The sequence below is a fragment of the Xiphophorus maculatus genome, chromosome 1 (assembly GCF_002775205.1).
Source record: "Xiphophorus maculatus strain JP 163 A chromosome 1, X_maculatus-5.0-male, whole genome shotgun sequence".
Lineage (NCBI taxonomy): Eukaryota > Metazoa > Chordata > Actinopteri > Cyprinodontiformes > Poeciliidae > Xiphophorus > Xiphophorus maculatus.
Window position 1 is genome coordinate 25092330 of NC_036443.1, and position 22698 is coordinate 25115027.

Consider the following 22698-nt stretch of genomic DNA (forward strand, 5'->3'; position numbering starts at 1 on the left):
CTAGAAAACTACTAAAGGAAGGAGGCAGAGGACTAGTGAGTGTGAGAACCACAGTCCAGGACGAAACAACTAAGATCCATAAATACATCAGGGACAAAGCCTCAACAGACAATGTGCTCAGTGAATATCTCAGACAACAGGGAACGGAGGTTGAGGTGCCAGAGATACCATCATGGCAGGACAAGCCCCTACATGGGATGTACCACCAGCAAATAACCCAAGTGGCTGATATCAGTAAATCCTACCAATGGCTGGAAAAAGCTGGACTCAAGGACAGCACAGAGGCCCTCATCCTGGCCGCCCAGGAACAGGCCCTAAACACCAGAGCAATAGAGGCCCAGATATACCACACCAGACAAGACCCAAGGTGTAGGTTGTGCAAGGAGGCCCCTGAGACAGTCCAGCACATAACAGCAGGGTGCAAGATACTGGCAGGGAAAGCGTACATGGAACGACATAACCAAGTTGCAGGCATAGTGTACAGAAACATCTGTGCAGAATATGGACTGGAAACCCCGGGATCAAAGTGGGAAACACCCCCAAAGGTGGCGGAGAACGCCAGAGCTAAGATCCTGTGGGACTTCCAGATCCAGACAGACAAAATGGTAATGGCGAACCAACCAGACATTGTCGTAGTGGATAAACAACAGAGGAAAGCCGTTGTGATAGATGTAGCAATACCAAGCGACTGCAACATCAGGAAAAAGGAGCACGAGAAACTAGAGAAATACCAGGGCCTCAGGGAGGAACTGGAGAGGGCCTGGAAGGTGAAGACCACAGTGGTGCCTGTGGTCATCGGGGCCCTCGGGGCAGTCACCCCCAAACTGGACCAATGGCTACAACAGATCCCAGGAACAACATCAGACATCTCAGTCCAGAAATGTGCAGTCCTTGGCACAGCCAAGATACTGCGCAGAACCCTCAAGCTCCCAGGCCTCTGGTAGAGGACCCGAGCTCAGAGGATAAGAACCACCCGCGGTGGGTGAGAAGGGAATTTTTTTATATATAACTAGTTATAAATAACTAGTTATATAAACAACTATATTGAAATATTTAAATTAACTATTTAATTAAGTAATCTAGTTAGTAACCGTATATATATGTATATATGGTTAAATAACTATTTTGTAGTATATATAAAATGCTGAATATAATTTTAAATAGCGGTATGCATTTTTAGAAACAAAATCCTCCTTTAGTCAACGTCTTTGATTTTGCCATTGTGCAGTCACGTGACCCAGCTACGTCATTTCCGCTCCTCAGGCACTGGAAGAAGCTGCTGTTTTGGGGCCAAATGAGCTGCGAGGCCGCCGGGGCTGGACTAGTTTAGCTTTGAGGGGCTCGGAGCGGACTGAAGCCCGGCTGGATTAATGCGGACAGGGCGGCGCGACCTGCCAGCAGGGCCACGACAAGCGCAGGCGAGCCGAGTCGATAGTCCGGCTAACAGCCGCTGCTAGCAGGGCAGAGAAAAAAGCCTCTCCGTAGCTCGTCCTGTCGGGGCTCCATTCCAACACAACACCTGGTGGATAAATGATGTCTGCCGCTAGCATAGACCCTCAGGTGAGCGGCGAAAATGTTTCATATTTACGTGTAGAGAGGTGAACTGAGCCGTGAAACCGGAGCTAGGAAGTTAGTTAGCCCAGAGAGAGGAGAGGTTAGCTGCTAAAATCATCTGCTGGGAGCCCACCAAGGCCTGGACCACAGCTTCCAGTTGCCATCTGACTCCTCAACACTGCTTAATATTCCTATTAGAGTCCATCTTAAAATGCGCAAATTAAACTAGAGCATGCTAAATGTGCAAACATGACCAAAACATGATGTGTTTGTGTTCTCTCTCTTTAATGTTACCGTGAAGACATCGAAAGGACAAGATGCAAGCAAAGGTAAGAGATTAATGTTCACTGCAAAACCAGGCGTTAATCTATGTAAATATTAAACACACACACACACACCTGCCCCCTTACCAGGTAGATTTAAAAAAAAAAGGCGGGCCTTATATGTTGATGACTGACAACACACCAGAATAATCTACAACATGAAGCTGTGATGTAAACAGAGCTGGGTAGTAACTAGTTACATTTGCTTGAATAACTTTATATGTGTGAAAAAAAAATTACTTTTAGGAGCAGTTTATTGTGCTGCACTTTTTACTTTTACTTAAGTAATTTTATTATGAAGTATTTCTACTTTTACTTGAGTAACATTTCTGGATTTTTTAAAGAACAAGCATATTTTAACCAGAAATTTACCATATACAGACCTGCAGTTTTTTGTTAGTTTTATATTGAAATAAATTAATTTAGGAAAAAATGTTTTGCCTGGTTTTGTTATATTTTGTTACTTATAAGAAATATAGTCATTTCTGTCTTTAAAATACCAAAATTTCCACTTAACTTTATCATTTGGTTCATCTAATTATTACATTTTTTAAATATTAAATGATTGATAATTTGATCAGTTACTCAGCACTTGAGTAAACTTTTTACCAAAAACTTTTTTTTCAAATATGTTGAAGTGGTTTTACTCTTCAGTAAAATTGGGGCCTGCCATGCAAAGCAATGGCAGGAACCTATTGCTATTCTCCCAAGAAAAGTTTCTTTATTATTATTGGGGCCTGCCATGCAAAGCAATGGCAGGAACCTATTACTATTGTCGGAGAGAAGCGTCTCTTTAAGTATTTGGGGCCTGCCATGCAAAGCAATGGCAGGAACCTATTACTCTACACCCAACAAGCGTCTCTTTAATATTATTATAATTCTTTATTTTTCTTCCGTAACCGTTAATGCGGCTCGTACCGCTGGGTGCACACCTACAAATGAGGTATCAAAACGTGCAGAAAATTCACGCCATTGGAGCTATTACTTCTGGTGGGATTTGGGCTTAACGTGGCGACATAATTCGCAAAAAACTACGAAAAAAACCCCATTATAACTCAATGGGAAAAATCCTAGAAATACCCTATTTTTGAGGATTTGCTGTGTCGTCACAAATTCACCTAGAAATGCCATTCAAATTTCATTTTGTAGATACGTCTGTGATCTCTTCGAAAGTGAAGACGGCTCGTCGATACCAGTTACGGTTTGTCCACAATTTGCCTCTAAGCGACCCAAAGTTTCTCATTTTTCTTCAAATTAGAGTGACAGCCCATCTCGGTTCATATCTGGGCACAACATTTCTTTCTCTCATCACTGTAAATGCTCTGAGTGAGGTACAGATATGAATCTCGGGACTATCGCAGAAGACACATTGAACTGTCATACGCTCGAAACGCTTTTCGAATATGTATTACGGTTCCCGAACAAGAAGGATTTGTTTCCAATGCTTTTTTTCAGTAAAGTGTGTTTGCTCAAACACACTTGTGTGTTTGAGAGCTCACAGCTCAGAGCTCACACCTGCTGAGACCATTATTTGCCATAGCAACGGAACTCAAGAGGCTATTGGCTGCTGATTTGGACTACGAATACGCATCACTGTAGTTCTATCTATCCTCAGTTGAAACAGATCAGGACTGAGAACTGGCCTTTAGAACTACTGCTGCTATGGGCTGTATATAACTGATTTAACTCAGTAACTGTTACACATGGGATTACTTTGGAACTTTAAAATGGAGCATAATAATAATTTCAAAATAAAAGCCTTGAATAGTTTTACATCAGGTAATTGCTGTTTTTGGCTTTATTTGACGTTTTCATCCAAAGCACTGTTACACATGGGATTACTTTGGAACTTTAAAATGGAGAATAATAATAATTTCAAAATAAAAGCCTTGAATATTTTTACATCAGGTAATTGCTTTTTTTGGCCGCATATGACTTTTTCATCCAAAGCAATGTTACACATGGGATTAGTTTGGAACTTTAAAATGGAGAATAATAATTTCAAAATAAAAGCCTTGAATATTTTTACATCAGGTAATTGCTGTTTTTGGCTTTATTTGACGTTTTCATCCAAAGCACTGTTACACATGGGATTACTTTGGAACTTTAAAATGGAGAATAATAATAATTTCAAAATAAAAGCCTTGAATATTTTTACATCAGGTAATTGCTGTTTTTGGCTTTATATGACTTTTTCATCCAAAGCACTGTTACAAATGGGATTAGTTTGGAACTTTAAAATGGAGCATAATAATAATTTCAAAATAAAAGCCTTGAATATTTTTACATCAGGTAATTGCTCTTTTTGGCTTTATTTCACTTTTTCATCCAAAGCACTGTTACACGTGGTATTAGTTTGGCCCTTTGAAATGAAGCATTCTGAAAATTTCAAAATAAAAGCCTTGAATAATTTTACATGACGTAATTGCTCTTTTTGGCTTTATTTGACTTTTTCATCCAAAGCACTGTTACACGTGGTATTAGTTTGGCCCTTTGAAATGAAGCATACTGAAAATTTCAAAATAAAAGCCTTGAATATTTTTACATCAGCTACTTGTGTTTTGAGCATTATATAACTATTTTAACCCAAGGACTATTACGCATGGGATTAGTTTGGCCCTTTGAAATGAAGGTTAACAAAACTTCCAAAATAAAAGCCTTGACAACATTTTAAATCGTACCGAACGGTGCACGTCCGCCTCGCTTAACGTTCTTGCGGTTCTCCGCGTGCCACTGATCACGTCGCGGCGTCCTTTGGCGTCGACGCCGATTTGTGGCGCGACGACGCCGGGCCCATGCCCGACGGGCGCGCCTTGGCAGGCCCCGGCTAAATTTCTTCCGAAATTTTCTAGTATTCTTTATTTTTCTTCCGTAACCGTTAATGCGGCTCATACCGCTGGGTGCACACCTACAAATGAGGTATCAAAACGTGCAGAAAATTCACGCCATTGGAGCTATTACTTCTGGTGGGATTTGGGCTTAACGTGGCGACATAATTCGCAAAAAACTACGAAAAAAACCCCATTATAACTCAATGGGAAAAATCCTAGAAATACCCTATTTTTGAGGATTTGCTGTGTCGTCACAAATTCACCTAGAAATGCCATTCAAATTTCATTTTGTAGATACGTCTGTGATCTCTTCGAAAGTGAAGACGGCTCGTCGATACCAGTTACGGTTTGTCCACAATTTGCCTCTAAGCGACCCAAACTTTCTCATTTTTGCTGAAATTACAGTGACAGCCCATCTCGGTTCATATCTGGGCACAACATTTCTTTCTCTCATCACTGTAAATGCTCTGACTGAGGTACAGATATGAATCTCGGGACTATCGCAGAAGACACATTGAACTGTCATACGCTCGAAACGCTTTTCGAATATGTATTACGGTTCCCGAACAAGAAGGATTTGTTTCCAATGCTTTTTTTCAGTAAAGTGTGTTTGCTCAAACACACTTGTGTGTTTGAGAGCTCACAGCTCAGAGCTCACACCTGCTGAGACCATTATTTGCCATAGCAACGGAACTCAAGAGGCTATTGGCTGCTGATTTGGACTACGAATACGCATCGCTGTAGTTCTATCTATCCTCAGTTGAAACAGATCAGGACTGAGAACTGGCCTTTAGAACTACTGCTGCTATGGGCTGTATATAACTGATTTAACTCAGTAACTGTTACACATGGGATTAGTTTGGAACTTTAAAATGGAGCATAATAATAATTTCAAAATAAAAGCCTTGAATAGTTTTACATCAGGTAATTGCTGTTTTTGGCTTTATTTGACGTTTTCATCCAAAGCACTGTTACACATGGGATTACTTTGGAACTTTAAAATGGAGAATAATAATAATTTCAAAATAAAAGCCTTGAATATTTTTACATCAGGTAATTGCTTTTTTTGGCCGTATATGACTTTTTCATCCGAAGCAATGTTACACATGGGATTAGTTCGGAACTTTAAAATGGAGCATAATAATAATTTCAAAATAAAAGCCTTGAATATTTTTACATCAGGTAATTGCTGTTTTTGGCTTTATGTGACTTTTTCATCCAAAGCACTGTTACACGTGGTATTAGTTTGGCCCTTTAAAATGAAGCTTAACAAAAATTTCAAAATAAAAGCCTTGAATATTTTTACATGACGTAATTGCTCTTTTTGGCTTTATTTGACTTTTTCATCCAAAGCACTCTTACACGTGGTATTAGTTCAGAACTTTAAAATGAAGCATACTGAAAATTTCAAAATAAAAGCCTTGAATATTTTACATGAAGTAATTGCTCTTTTTGGCCGTATATGACTTTTTCATCCAAAGCAATGTTACACATGGGATTAGTTCGGAACTTTAAAATGGAGCATAATAATAATTTCAAAATAAAAGCCTTGAATGTTGTTACATCAGGTAATTGCTGTTTTTGGCTTTATGTGACTTTTTCATCCAAAGCAATGTTACACGTGGTATTAGTTCGGAACTTTAAAATGGAGCATAATAATAATTTCAAAATAAAAGCCTTGAATATTTTTACATCATGCAATTGCTGTTTTTGTCTTTGTATGACTTTTTCATCCAAAGCACTGTTACACATGTGATTAGTTCGGAACTTTAAAATTAAGCATAATAATAATTTCAAAATAAAAACCTTGAATATTTTTACATCAGGTCATTGCTCTTTTTGGCTTTGTATGACTTTTTCATCCAAAGCACTGTTACACATGGGATTCGTTCGGAACTTTAAAATGGAGCATAATAATAATTTCAAAATAAAAGCCTTGAATATTTTTACATCATGTAATTGCGGTTTTTGGCTTTATGTGACATTTTTATCCAAAGCACTGTTACACAATGGAATAGTTTGGCCCTCTGAAATGAAGCATACTGAAAATTTCAAAATAAAAGCCTTGAATATTTTTACATCATGTAATTGCTTTTTTTGGCCGTATATGACTTTTTCATCCAAAGCACTGTTACACATGGTATTAGTTCGGAACTTTGAAATGAAGCATACTGAAAATTTCAAAATAAAAGCCTTGAATATTTTTACATCAGCTACTTGTGTTTTGAGCATTATATAACTATTTTAACCCAAGGACTATTACGCATGTTATTAGTTTGGGCCTTTGAAATGAAGTTTAACAAAACTTCCAAAATAAAAGCCTTGACAACATTTTAAATCGTACCGAATGGTGTACGTCCGCCTCGCTTAACGTTCTTGCGGTTCTCCGCGTGCCACTGATTACGTCGCGGCGTTCTTTAGCGTCGACGCCGATTTGTGGCGTGACGACGCCGGGCCCAAGCCCGACGGGCGCGCCTTGGCAGGCCCCGGCTAAATTTCTTCAGAAATTTTGTTTTTCTAGTTGGGGCCTGCCATGCAAAGCAATGGCAGGAACCTATTACTATTGTCGGAGAGAAGCGTCTCTTTAATATTATTATTATTATTATTATTATAGAACTTTATTTTTCTTCCGTAACCGTTAATGCGGCTCATACCGCTGGGTGCACACCTACAAATGAGGTATCAAAACGTGCAGAAAATTCACGCCATTGGAGCTATTACTTCTGGTGGGATTTGGGCTTAACGTGGCGACATAATTCGCAAAAAACTACGAAAAAAACCCCATTATAACTCAATGGGAAAAATCCTAGAAATACCCTATTTTTGAGGATTTGCTGTGTCGTCACAAATTCACCTAGAAATGCCATTCAAATTTCATTTTGTAGATACGTCTGTGATCTCTTCGAAAGTGAAGACGGCTCGTCGATACCAGTTATGGTTTGTCCACAATTTGCCTCTAAGCGACCCAAAGTTTCTCATTTTTGCTCATATTAGAGTGACAGCCGACCTCGGATCAGATATGGGCACAACATTTCTTTCTCTCATCGCTGTAAATGCTCTGAGTGAGGTACAGATATGAATCTCGGGACTATCGCAGAAGACACATTGAACTGTCATACGCTCGAAACGCTTTTCGAATATGTATTACGGTTCCCGAACAAGAAGGATTTGTTTCCAATGCTTTTTTTCAGTAAAGTGTGTTTGCTCAAACACACTTGTGTGTTTGAGAGCTCACAGCTCAGAGCTCACACCTGCTGAGACCATTATTTGCCATAGCAACGGAACTCAAGAGGCTATTGGCTGCTGGTTAGGACTACGAATACGCATCACTGTAGTTCTATCTATCCTCAGTTGAAACAGATCAGGACTGAACTGGCCTTTAGAACTACTGCTGCTATGGGCTGTATATAACTGATTTAACTCAGTAACTGTTACACATGGGATTAGTTTGGAACTTTAAAATGGAGCATAATAATAATTTCAAAATAAAAGCCTTGAATATTTTTACATCAGGTAATTGCTGTTTTTGGCTTTATTTGACGTTTTCATCCAAAGCACTGTTACACATGGGATTACTTTGGAACTTTAAAATGGAGAATAATAATTTCAAAATAAAAGCCTTGAATATTTTCACATCAGGTAATTGCTTTTTTTGGCCGTATATGACTTTTTCATCCAAAGCAATGTTACACATGGGATTAGTTTGGAACTTTAAAATGGAGCATAATAATAATTTCAAAATAAAAGCCTTGAATAATTTTACATGACGTAATTGCTCTTTTTGGCTTTATTTGACTTTTTCATCCAAAGCACTGTTACACGTGGTATTAGTTTGGCCCTTTGAAATGAAGCATACTGAAAATTTCAAAATAAAAGCCTTGAATATTTTTACATCAGCTACTTGTGTTTTGAGCATTATATAACTATTTTAACCCAAGGACTATTACGCATGGGATTAGTTTGGCCCTTTGAAATGAAGGTTAACAAAACTTCCAAAATAAAAGCCTTGACAACATTTTAAATCGTACCGAACGGTGCACGTCCGCCTCGCTTAACGTTCTTGCGGTTCTCCGCGTGCCACTGATCACGTCGCGGCGTCCTTTGGCGTCGACGCCGATTTGTGGCGCGACGACGCCGGGACCATGCCCGACGGGCGCGCCTTGGCAGGCCCCGGCTAAATTTCTTCCGAAATTTTCTAGTTATTCTTTATTTTTCATCCGTAACCGTTAATGCGGCTCATACCGCTGCGTGCACACCTACAAAAGAGGTATCAAAACGTGCAGAAAATTCACGCCATTCCAGCTATTACTTTTGGTGGGATTCGGGATTAACATGGCGACATAATTCGCAAAAAACTACGAAAAAAACCCCATTATAACTCAATGGGAAAAATCCTAGAAATACCCTATTTTTGAGGATTTGCTGTGTCGTCACAAATTCACCTAGAAATGCCATTCAAATTTCATTTTGTAGATACGTCTGTGATCTCTTCGAAAGTGAAGACGGCTCGTCGATACCAGTTATGGTTTGTCCACAATTTGCCTCTAAGCGACCCAAAGTTTCTCATTTTTGCTCATATTAGAGTGACAGCCGACCTCGGTTCATATCTGGGCACAACATTTCTTTCTCTCATCACTGTAAATGCTCTGAGTGAGGTACAGATATGAATCTCGGGACTATCGCAGAAGACACATTGAACTGTCATACGCTTAAAACGCTTTTCGAATATGTATTACGGTTCCCGAACAAGAAGGATTTGTTTCCAATGCTTTTTTTCAGTAAAGTGTGTTTGCTCAAACACACTTGTGTGTTTGAGAGCTCACAGCTCAGAGCTCACACCTGCTGAGACCATTATTTGCCATAGCAACGGAACTCAAGAGGCTATTGGCTGCTGGTTAGGACTACGAATACGCATCGTTGTAGTTCTATCTATCCTCAGTTGAAACAGATCAGGACTGAGAACTGGCCTTTACAACTACTTGCTGCTTTGGGCTGTATATAACTGATTTAACTCAGTAACTGTTACACATGGGATTAGTTTTACACTTTAAAATTAAGCATATTGAAAATTTCACAATAAAAGCCCTGAATATTTTTACATGACGTAATTGCTCTTTTTTGGCTTTATTTGACTTTTTCATCCAAAGCACTGTTACACATGGTATTAGTTTGGCCCTTTAAAATGAAGCTTAACAAAAATTTCAAAATAAAAGCCTTGAATATTTTTACATCAGCTACTTGTGTTTTGAGCATTATATAACTATTTTAACCGAAGGACTATTACGCATGGGATTAGTTTGGCCCTTTGAAATGAAGCATCCTGCAAATTTCAAAATAAAAGCCTTGAATATTTTTACATGACGTAATTGCTCTTTTTGGCTTTATTTGACTTTTTCATCCAAAGCACTGTTACACATGGTATTAGTTTGGCCCTTTGAAATGAATATTAACAAAAATTTCAAAATTAAAGCCTTGAATATTTTTACATCATGTAATTGCTCTTTTTGGCTTTATTTGACTTTTTCATCCAAAGCACTGTTACACGTGGTATTAGTTTGGCCCTTTGAAATGAAGCTTAACAAAAGTTTCAAAATAAAAGCCTTGAATATTTTTACATGACGTAATTGCTCTTTTTGGCTTTATTTGACTTTTTCATCCAAAGCACTCTTACACGTGGTATTAGTTCAGAACTTTAAAATGAAGCATACTGAAAATTTCAAAATAAAAGCCTTGAATATTTTACATGAAGTAATTGCTCTTTTTGGCCGTATATGACTTTTTCATCCAAAGCAATGTTACACATGGGATTAGTTCGGAACTTTAAAATGGAGCATAATAATAATTTCAAAATAAAAGCCTTGAATATTTTTACATCAGGTAATTGCTGTTTTTGGCTTTATTTGACGTTTTCATCCAAAGCACTGTTACACATGGGATTACTTTGGAACTTTGAAATGAAGCATACTGAAAATTTCAAAATAAAAGCCTTGAATATTTTTACATCAGGTAATTGCTGTTTTTGGCTTTATATGACTTTTTCATCCAAAGCACTGTTACACATGGGATTAGTTTGGAACTTTAAAATGGAGCATAATAATAATTTCAAAATAAAAGCCTTGAATATTTTTACATCAGGTAATTGCTCTTTTTGGCTTTATTTGACTTTTTCATCCAAAGCACTGTTACACGTGGTATTAGTTTGGCCCTTTGAAATGAAGCATTCTGAAAATTTCAAAATAAAAGCCTTGAATAATTTTACATGACGTAATTGCTCTTTTTGGCTTTATTTGACTTTTTCATCCAAAGCACTGTTACACGTGGTATTAGTTTGGCCCTTTGAAATGAAGCATACTGAAAATTTCAAAATAAAAGCCTTGAATATTTTTACATCAGCTACTTGTGTTTTGAGCATTATATAACTATTTTAACCCAAGGACTATTACGCATGGGATTAGTTTGGCCCTTTGAAATGAAGGTTAACAAAACTTCCAAAATAAAAGCCTTGACAACATTTTAAATCGTACCGAACGGTGCACGTCCGCCTCGCTTAACGTTCTTGCGGTTCTCCGCGTGCCACTGATCACGTCGCGGCGTCCTTTGGCGTCGACGCCGATTTGTGGCGCGACGACGCCGGGCCCATGCCCGACGGGCGCGCCTTGGCAGGCCCCGGCTAAATTTCTTCCGAAATTTTCTAGTTTTTAGGTACTCTGCCCACCTCTGATAATTACATTCAAACTTGACATTGGATTTTTTAAAATTATGTTTTGTTTAGTTATTATTGATTCAGTTGATGGATGTCAGATTCTTCTGAGTTTATGGGAAAGGCAGAAAATCTCAGAGCGGTTTGAGGCTAGGAGCTTGTCAGCCATTTTAATTAATGTTAACAGTTCAAAACAAGCCAAGTTTAAAATATGTACCATTAAAACTAGAGTGCACCAATTTAATTTCCTTAATTTTGAGAGATCAGACAAAACTTGCATATGAAACTGATCTTATCTGCCTCGCCAAAGGTCTGAAAATCAGGCAATGTCCTCTTGTGTTTTCCTGTTAGAGAGGTTTGACTGACAGACCGGCCCACCAGGTCATGTCTGCATGTTTGCAGTTAACCATAGTCACTCCACTGCTGCCAACTCAGCAACTTTCTTGTTATATTTAGCGACATTTCAGACAAAAAAAATTGCATCGGCCAAATTGGAATGTGCAGGTGAGGGTTTTTAAAGATCGGTAATCAGAAATTGGCCGGAAAACTTCAATCGGTGCAGTTTTCTTAGTTTGGCTTGTTTGACACAGTGCAGTGTGAAAGCGAACCAAACCAGCTGAAAATGTAGCAAAAGTTGCAACTTCTGGACTGTGAGGTGAAAACAGAGCTTTGACGTGCCATCAGTTGAGCCTTCCCAAATTGTTTCAGGCATTGTGATCAAAGTGTATGTAAACTTCTGACTCTGTATGACAGTGAAGAAAACAAAGGTAGTTTCATCTGTTTCAATCATGAAACCCTGTTTGTGTACAGAGGCTAGTGGATCAGTTCTCATTTGTTTAAGCTAACGTCCTGGTGTTGAGCTTTCATGCAGATGATGTCAGTGTTTTATCTCCATCATGTTCATCATCTATTAGCTTCATAATAAACATGGCTCTATTTGCCTGGTTGGAAGTTTATGCAAATGATGGTGTCCGGTTTTAACAGTAGTTTGATTTTATTGCAGCCTTTCCAGTTTCAGTGCAGAATGGCTCCCTCCACCAGAAGGACTCTGTGCATGATAATGACTTTGAGCCGTATCTCACTAGCCAGTCCAGTCAGGTAGGAGCTACAGAGGGATATTTTAAAGATCTGTGACACTGAAACGCTTCTGTAGGGCTGGGCGATACGGCTTGAAAATAAAATCTCTGGTTTTCTGACGCCAGATCCGATTTCTGATTATTTTTAATACATTTTATTTTCTCAAGACAACAGAAATTTAACAACAAATATATTTCTATTCCCCTTATATGAGTTCTTAGGGCCAGGTTATGATCATTTTTATTTAATAACAACAAAATAGTCATAATAATGGAATATAGACGCATTTTTACCAGAACGTTGAAAAATTAAAGGAAAAATATAATTTTAATGAGAAAAAAAGCTTCTCACATTTGTTGCATGATCATTTTAAAGTCCTGTTCTGATCATTGTGATGTGTTAAAAAATTAAGCATATCCAATTTATAAAACCAACATCAATTTATAACTTTACAACATTCCTCATTTAAATTTTTTGTTATTGTTTGTGCAGAAGTTCTCCTAAAATTACTCCTCCGTTCTCCTAATAATGACTTTATTCTGGTAATACTATGACCTTTTTCTGCTCCATTTAGGCCTGATACAGTAATATTTTTTTCTGGATGATATTTTGCCCTAGAAATTATTGTAATAAATGATAATGTCATTTTGAGACTATTTTCAACTAACATAAGGATAATGACATAATAATGCAAGTTTGCCCTCTCAACAGCTAATATTCTTTTGATTTCAAATGTGTAAAATAAGACACAACAATCAAGGAATTAAGCAAAACCGTGAATAAAATGGATTATAAAATATCTAAACAAAATTAGTTTAAAAAATTTAATGGAAATTGAGCGCACTTTAATTTGTCATGTAATTAATTGCTTATTGCGACAGGCTTAACTCTACAGACATGAGACTTTATTCTTGTAATTAAAAAATGTAATCTTAACCTGGCCCTAATATTCTGTCGTAGAATTCAAAATAAATAAAAGCTGTAAAACAAGATGGCTGCCCCTGGTCGACATCGCATCAATCTGAACTATGGTCACCCAGTTAATGGAGAGAAAAAAAAAATCTTCAAAAACTAAAAATTTGATTAAATTATTAAAATTGTTGAATTGCCCAGCCCTGCCCTTTGCTTGGTTTTATCTGATGATTCATCTTGAATCTGTTTTTCCTTGTAGAATAACAGCTATCAGTCCATGACGGACCCCTACCTGTCCAGCTACTATGCCCCCTCTATTGGATTTCCTTACCCTCTTAATGAGGCGCCCTGGTCCACTGGAGGCGACCCGCCAATCCCCTACCTGGCCCCGTACGCCCCCCTCAGTAATGGAGACCACCACTTCATGCCCGACACCGTGTTCGGGCAGCCCGGTGGGCTCAGCAGCAGCATTTACCCGCACCGCTTCAATTTTTTCCCAGAGAACCCGGCCTTCTCCACCTGGGGCACCAGCGGCTCCCAGGGCCAGCAGACTCAGAGCTCAGCCTATGGGGGCAGCTACAGCTACCCTCCTAGCTCCCTAGGGGGCACTCTAGTCCCTGACGGCCAGACCGGTTTCCATAGTGACACCCTAAGCAAAGCCCCAGGCATGAACAGCCTGGAGCAGGGCATGCTGGGCCTAAAAATAGGTGGCGATGTGACAGGAAGTGGCTCGGGCGTGAAGAGCGCAGGCTCCATGATAGGCGGGGGTGTCGCCGCGGCTGTTGCCACGGGCAATGGCGGCACGCCAGTCGGGATGCCGCCTCAAAAGCCGACGTCGTGGGCGGCAATCGCCAGCAAACCGGCCAAACAGCAGCAGCAGAAGGCGAAGAACAAGCCTGGGATGCCGCTATCCGGCGGAGTGCTGCCGCCGCCGCCCATCAAGCACAGCATGGACATCGACACATGGGATAATAAAGGCACCGCCGCCAAGATGGCGCCGCCACTACATCACCAGCACCACCCGTCCCACCTGCACTCCCACACCGCAAGCCTCATCCCTCCACTGCAGCAGTCCCTGCAGTCCGTCCAGTCCCTCGTTCAGCAGATGACCATGCCAGGACCGCCGCAGTCCTACCAGAACCACAACTCCGCCCCAACACCCCAAACCAGATGGGTGGCGCCACGCAACCGCAACCTCTGCTACAGTGGCGGAAGCCTGGACAGCAGCGGCTCGTCCAACGGTGGTGGTGTAGGAAACGGAGGCATGGCTGGGTTCGTTCCCACCAATCCTGGATCGGAGTCCCACCCGGTTCTGGAGAAGCTGCGAGCGGCCCACAGCTACAACCCCAAGGACTTCGACTGGAACTTGAAAAACGGCCGCGTGTTCATCATCAAGAGCTACTCCGAGGACGACATCCATCGCTCCATTAAGTACTCCATCTGGTGCAGCACGGAGCACGGCAACAAGCGGCTGGATGCCGCCTACCGGGCCATGACCGCCAAAGGTCCTGTCTACTTGTTGTTCAGCGTCAACGGCAGCGGCCACTTCTGCGGCGTGGCGGAGATGCGCTCCCCTGTGGACTACGGCACCAGCGCCGGAGTCTGGGCGCAGGACAAGTGGAAGGGCAAGTTCGATGTGAACTGGCTGTTTGTTAAGGACGTGCCCAACAGCCAGCTGCGCCACATCCGCCTGGAGAACAACGACAACAAGCCGGTCACCAACTCGCGGGACACCCAGGAGGTTCCTCTGGAGAAGGCCAAGCAGGTGCTGAAGATCATCGCCCAGTACAAACACACCACCTCCATCTTTGATGACTTCTCCCACTACGAGAAGAAGCAGGAGGAGGAGGACGTCGTGAAAAAGGTAATTATCTGATCCAGACCAAGCCATATACACAGTTCTCATGTGACGTGTCACACCGTGAACTCTGTGATTGACGGCCATCTTGACAGTTGCTATGGTGTTGCTATGACAACAATAAGCCACAAGATTAGAACTAGCTCATCTCATTCCTATCTAACTGATAAACAGCATAAGTACATTACTACTGTTACTCTGTTATCGTTTTTGAAAACTCTATCTTTGTAATACTAAGAGATATTTACTGTTGTTCTTACTGCCGAACTAGCAGAATTAGCTTAGCTAACGTAGCTTTTATAAACACGTTTTGCTTTCACTACATAGTTAACTCCGTCTTATGAGATTGGAGGCAGCTTGTCCACATTGTCTGACACATTTTCCATTCTCTGTCTCTTACGGGTCGATCCCGGCAGCAGCCATTTTGTTTATGTATCTTTCTCCCCCACTTTGGTTAAGAGTGTCCACATATTTTCATTTTGTTGGACTCAAAGCCCCGGCTCTGCTTTGCATTGTGCACACACTAAGATGGTGCGGCTCACTTCTGCTTCAGATTTGTGGGAATTATGTATAGACACATGGCATTTTATTGTTTAGATTAACGCTGGAGGTAAAAAAAACAAAAAAACAAAGATTTTTTTTTACATGTCATCGACAGCCACGCTGCTGCAGTGGAATAATGTCATGAACAAAATGAAACCTTCAGATGTAGGTGTTGTTAATTTAGTGCAGTTCGCCACAGCAAAGTGAAATTAATGCAGAAAACTGTAGCAGAATAACTGAAAACCACTCGTGTTCTTTTTTTCCCTCTCTCTGTGCTGGCTATGCTACACACAGACTCGTTGCCATAGCAACTGACTGACTGACAACAGCTCCACTAGTGTATCAGATTTCCACACCAAGAAACGGGACACTGCCAGTTATACTATTGTTTTCAGATTTGTTTAGTTTGTGATTAGTAATAAGTGAACATCTGAACACAACGGTTGTTGATTAGCTAATTTAAACCCCTGCTCTTCTGATGATCAGAGTTGGTGTGTAGGTTGCCTCTTCTTGTATTTTTGAGACTGAATCTAAACGCAGAATTCTGAAGCACATCTACATGTTAAGGTTGTCAAAGTCAAGCTAGCATAACTGATCTGCTTCTCTTTCCCTTGCTTTTTCTTTTTTATTAAAACTTTTTCTGACCTGTAAAATGTGATGCCTAATTATTGTAGTGTTGACAATTAGCAGCAAAGCACTGCATCCTTTTTTCTCTTATATATCACGCATGCATTTAAGATTTAGCACGTCATGTTGACAACTTGACAGCTAAAACCAATTGTACTGATCGTCGCCAAGGGATCGTGCGGACGTGACGTCATGTTGCAACATGTCTATTGAATGAAAAATTTGTTTGGAATATTTATTTTAAACATACATTTTTGCCTGCACACTATTATCACAGCGCAATTATGGCTCAAACAATTAATAGAATTAATTGTGATGAATGGACTATTGAAATATTCAAGTAATTAATCATTTTCCTACTAACAAATGTATTTGTTCTCTGGAAAAAGTTCTATTAAACATGATAAAAATTGTGAAATGATTTATCATGTCCTCACTTATCCCATCACAAGAAATGGAAGTTTAACAGGTTAAATAAAAATTATACGAAAGGTAAAATGAAATGTTATTTTTAGTTTAGCATTTTAACCATTTTGTCCACATTTTCTTACTGGTTTTATTTTCTTGTTTTTACCAGAGCTATGAGCCTGTCTCGATACAGAGTCGATCCAGAGTTGATCAGGTAAACTCAGTTTAATCTTGCACCTCTTATCTGGGTTTTGGGTAATGGTTAAAGAAAATAATTAGAGTTTCAGTTAAAAATTAAGCTTTGGATAAGTGAGCTTTGTTAATGTTTTTTTTTTTTCTCAAATAAACTGGTTCCAGTGCTAAATCAGTGCTTTCCTAACACCAGTTGTACATGTTTTGACTCCCAACACCCAGAAAAGGGGAAAATGAAAAAAGGTTTCCTTGCTTGGCTTGGGGGAAAGAACCATTTTCCATAGGAGCTTTGTGGTGCATTTATGAAGAACAACAAGCAATTAAAATATGAGCAAATGGTGTAAATGTAGCACAAACCCAATAATTTAACAATGAAATTTAGCAATGAAAAAACATTTTCACTTTTTTTTTATCAGCTGTCACTTTGTGATAATCTCTCAGAACTACACTCATAATTGCATAATCTATAAATGCTGCTAGTTACTGTCTCGATTAATGTTCACTTTTCATGAACAAACACCACTTTTAATGTGTTCAGTTTAGAGTTGCAGGCGCTCCATGTAGTTGATTTTAGTCGCACTCTTACATGTGTGTATGGCTAAAAAAAAATAGTAATAAAATTTCACCACACTGTTGATGCGAGGAGCGGCCATATTGAAGCGCAAGACCGCCTTACAAGTCGTAACTGGGAGTAGTCGGAGTTCCTCCCAGTTTTCCTCTGGGAAATAGGACTTTAGAGAGAGTTCCAGTTGATTTTTTTCCGATTGGGAAATCGGAATTTCCCATTTCAGAGTTCAACTTGAACGCAGCATTAGTTTAAACGCGAGAGTAGGCACGTAGCCTTAAATGACGTGCGGCCGATACGAAGCGTCCGCTGTAGGTTTTCTTTTTTCTTTTTTAACCAAAACCAAAACCTCTAAAGTAGGGAAAAGACCAGAACCCAGTTCAGATTGCAATAAATTTAGGATGAAATATTTACCAGAAGGACTCGCTATAATGTCTGCTGTAGAAAACCACTGATTCTTTGGTGTTTATGTAAAGAGCTAGTTGTAGCGCCCTCTCTGGTTGAGCACTGGAACTGCCGCCACTTTTATCCTTTAAGCAAGGGATTAAAAAAGTTGCGGTTTTAAAACCAAATGTAGCTTTACATTATTGTCAGGTTATTTTTTTTCATAATTAGTTGATTAAACGATCAGTTATCACCTGATGCTGTTAATATTTCCACATGTAATCGGCTTTTTAATATTTGTGTACCTATACTAGGTCTCTGATTCTGAAAAATGTTTTAACAGATTTTAACTTTGCAAGATTGATTAAAGGTATTCTGTTTTTTTTCCAGGATCGTCAGAAGTGAACTGTAGAAGCTAGCCTCTGAAAAGATCGGCACTTACATTTGGGCGGACACAATGAAATCAGAATGGAAACACAGACGTTACAGAAAAAAAGAGAAAAAATATAATTGTTTTCTATTTATTAACAACTTTGGCCTGTGTCAAACCTTTTGAGCAACTTTGCTCTGGGTTACTTTGTAACGCGTGCAGGGATGAAACAAAATTTCACCATGTAAAGTTATTTTAATAACATCAGTTAACTTTTTTTATCCTTGGAAGTTTACTCAGCTAAGTCAGAAAACAAAATATCTGCACGTCTGACCAACAACCTGCTGCTGATATTCAGTGACTGTTCACATTGTGGTTTGTGTGTTGAAGAGATGTTAAGTGCTCGTGTTGGTTAATCTAAATGAGTGGAGAACACTTTAATGACAAAACGTCTGCTATCTGTGTGTGTGGTCAGTTGTGTTTTATATCATCAACATCAGAAGAAGAAGGAATAAATACCTTCTTGATACCCATTTTCATTGTAGGAAACTTTTACTTTAGTGAAAAACTGAAGGTTTCTGTTTGCAGAGATATTTATGTGCAAGGCTGTGGAAAATTAAACCATAAATCTTTACAAATGGCTACAAAAGAATGATCTGGAAGTAAGGCTTGGCATAATCGTTTTGCGGAATAATGAAGCCTTAATTTTGTTTTCAGAATAGCAAGAGGGGAAAATTTTCATTTTCAGGGAAAGAATTTTCTTTTAGATTAACTGTTCTCTTAAAATCCTATTTACAAATTCTGTGAAATTAATACTGCTTATTTAAGCCAGGTGTGGTTTTCTTTCTCTTAACACCATTTTAATCTTGACATTATAAGTTTCCACTCCATTCTCAGAAGCTTTAATGTACCAGAACAGAAACCGCCTCAAAATGTTAAGCTGTAGCAGCATCGTTATTATTATTATTGACCGATTAATTGTCAAGTATATGGAAACCAAGAGACTAGCTTGTGTGGTAAATGTTTGTGAATTTTTTGTTTGTTTTATTTCTTTCTTTTTTTTAACTGCTTGCTGTATTGTGTGTGTATGCAAGAGTGGCAGAAAGCAGGGGAAATCAGAGTTATACTGTATAATGGTATTGGAATATAGAAAATTTATGCAAAATTTTACGTCACCCTTGTATTAAATATCTATTGTATCAGAGGTCACTATCACATTCTTAGATTTGATCATGTTCGTTATTAAAGATATACTTATATGTTGTTTGTGTTGGTTTTATTGGGTAATTTTAAATTATTTACACATTACTGCATAGTTGTGTGGACAAGGCAATTAAAAACGAGCTTTAAAAATAGAAAAATAGAATAGAAATATTCATTATTTTCCCAAAGTTGGGAAAATCATCTGCAGCACTGAGTTATTTAGGTTCACCGAAAAAATTGTAACAAATATTTAAAAATATAACTTTATTTTTAAAATGCTGAAAGATTAAAAAAAGATAAAAACCTAAATCAATCAATACTGTTTAAAAAACAAAATACCAAGAGAAACATTAATAGGTATTAAATTAAGTGAACACAATATATACTGTACACGCAGGCACGTGCAGAGGGGGGGGCTGGGGGTGCTTGAGCACCTGCCCTTTTTGCTCCTTGCCCTAAAGTGCCCTTTTGGTCCAATTTTTTTTTTTTTTTTTTTTAAAGTTAATTTCCCAAGCCCTCCTCTGATATGTACTAAAATTATTATTTTTTGTTGTTTTTATTTAAAGAAAAACAACATAATAAGCCCTTCGGGTCACCTTGTTACCTTTGACCTTTTGTCCGTGACGCATGACGCAGCTGCCTCCCGCTCAGTCAGTGAGACTGCGCAGTAGCTTACTGTGGAGCTCAACGTGGAGGAGGAAGGAAGGAAAAGTAAGGAAAAACTGTTCTTATCTATCCATTCAGTATTTTATCATACAGACATTAGGCTGTTGTTGTTGTCCTATAGACCCTTTTCACAGTGACGTCAGACAATGGCCGCCATAACTCAAAACTGGGTATCTTTACTTCCGGTGTGATTTTGCCTTGGGAACCAAGCTGAAAACTTCCCGCATTCTCATAATCTTAAGGATATAATAAAAGGTAAGTTTAATAATAACAGCATTTAAGTGTTAGATAGCTGTTACTAATCATTGTAAATTCACCATTCTCTATCTGTGTATAAAATAAACAGCCTCCGATCGGAGAGTAAACCACCTAGCAGCAGCTTTAGCCACATTTAGGAAAAATATACTCTCTGTCAGCGCTGTAACGTTTAGAGGTTCACTTTCTGTGTTTTATAAAACGGTGTTTACGTGTTAGATAACCGTTATCAGTCATTGTCAATTTACCATTCTCCAACTGTATTCAAAGGAACCAGCTTCCGATCATGAGTAAACCAGCTAGCAGCAGCTTTAGCCACAGTTAGGAAACATATACACCGCCGCCTGTCAGTGATGTAACGTTTAGAGGTTCGTTTTCTGTATTAATGGAAAATAAAAACAAGACAAAAGCCACAAATAACAGTTGGGCTTGACGATATTTCTGTTTTTCCAGCAACAAAATGCGCATCTCCATGCACTGTTCATGTTTCTGTCACTGCTAACTGTCACAGAGTCTCTCCCAAAGACGCAAAGAAGGAATAAAAATAAATACACAAGAAAATATTAATGTGCAATGATTTGGATAAATAACTTTAATCTGATTACTGGATTTGAAATACGAACTCGTTAGATTATTCGTTACCGAAAAAGTGGTCCGATTAAAGGCATTACAAAGCAGCGGCGGCACCGGACATCTCTGCTTATAACAAACAAATCCCTATTTTATGGGATGAGTGGCAACTCCAGTCTATAATTTAATAATCTGATCAAGATTAGAGCCTAAAACGTTATAGTTCAAAAACAGTAAAAAGGTTTGGTTAAGGAACAGTTATGTCACGTAGTTAGCTAGCTAACAAAATTCACTAATGCTAAGCTAACGGTTACGCAAAACAAAAATACCTACCTTCATAGTCAAACAGGTATTGTTCGGTGAAGAATTTGTAGCCTTTGTCTAATTTAGATTTTTTTGTCAGAGAGAACTGGTTTGCAAATCGTGATATATCTTCAAATCTTATTTTAGGCAAATGTTTTAGAGACTGTGTAAACTCCATGCTCCGGTGATCTGTCTGATCAACATATGCTGTCAGATTTATACATCTCTCTCTCTCTCTCTCTCTCTCTCTCTCTCTCTCTATATATATATATATATATATATATATATATATATATATATATATATATATATATATGAAATAGACAACTTTATCATTACTTACTATGTACACCGGAACTAAGGATACACAGCTTCGAGCCAAAACGGAAGTTGTGTGACGTCATGTGAAAAGGGTCTAGCTAGCTGTTAGCTAACGAGTTTGGTAGCAAAGCAAGATAACTAAAAAGCTTCTTCCCTGTATCGCTAATGATAGCGGTCGTTCTTCATTATTGCTGATGGGGCCACATCAACGATCCAAAACCGATCATCTCTCTATAATGAATATATGTCCGATTATCTAATTTCCTTTGCTGCATAATGTATATTAATTGCATTTATTCTGGCATTAGGTTAATGTATCTTGAAGGGGAATAGAATTTACAAAACTGCTTGAATTATAATGATTTATTTTTTTTAAACAAAAAGTTTTATTTTAATTTTTTTAATTAAATAACTAAATTTTGTCTTGTTAACTTAAAAAGTTCTTTGCAAAACAAACTTTTATTTGCACACATCAGAATTCTTTTGTTGCAATTTTCGGCCCTGCCCACGACGTCATGTGAGAAGCAAGCAAAACTTTGAATCACAAACAAAAACTTACAATAGCAAGAAAAGATTTATGACATGAGCAAATAAGTTTGTTCACAAATAATTTTTCTCACTTTGAGACATAAATCTCTGATTTTAATTAAAAAAAAAAATTTTTAAGCAAAACTTTTGTTTAAAAATTGTTTCAATTCAAAATGTATTGATCACAATTGTATTTTATTTAATTGAGGTTATTATTATATTTTTAATAGTGTAATTCTGTAAAGACAAAATATGTAAATCGGAGCTAAACCATCAGCTCTGATTTACATATTTTGCTAAATTGCGGGTTTGAATATTGCAATACTTTCCTATAACAAAATAGACCTGCAGAAAGAAATTACTAATAAAATATCTAACATATGCATAGTGTTATGCTCCATATAGAGTTTTTCCTTAGCTTATATTGTATGTCTCACAATTTTGTAATTTATCATTTTTATTAAGCTCTGAAAGCTGTGTGGTTTTGTTAATAGTCTTTCCTAGAATG

At 38.5% G+C, this 22698-nt stretch overlaps 1 protein-coding gene across 2 annotated transcripts; it reads left to right on the plus strand.

Moving 5' to 3' along the window:
• The first annotated feature begins 1251 nt into the window (after positions 1 to 1251).
• On the plus strand, positions 1252 to 19608 carry LOC102232782 (YTH domain-containing family protein 1-like). 2 transcript variants are annotated; one of them, XM_023338580.1, is made up of 6 exons: positions 1252 to 1560; positions 1856 to 1883; positions 12412 to 12506; positions 13657 to 15261; positions 17003 to 17047; positions 18365 to 19608. In XM_023338580.1, the coding sequence occupies exons 1-6, from the start codon at positions 1531 to 1533 to the stop codon at positions 18377 to 18379; spliced, it is 1818 nt and encodes a 605-aa protein (XP_023194348.1). In that variant the 5' UTR covers positions 1252 to 1530; the 3' UTR covers positions 18380 to 19608. The 2 variants fall into 2 exon arrangements, with proteins under 2 accessions (XP_023194348.1, XP_023194354.1); XM_023338586.1 differs by lacking the exon at positions 12412 to 12506.
• Positions 19609 to 22698: the final 3090 nt, after the last annotated feature.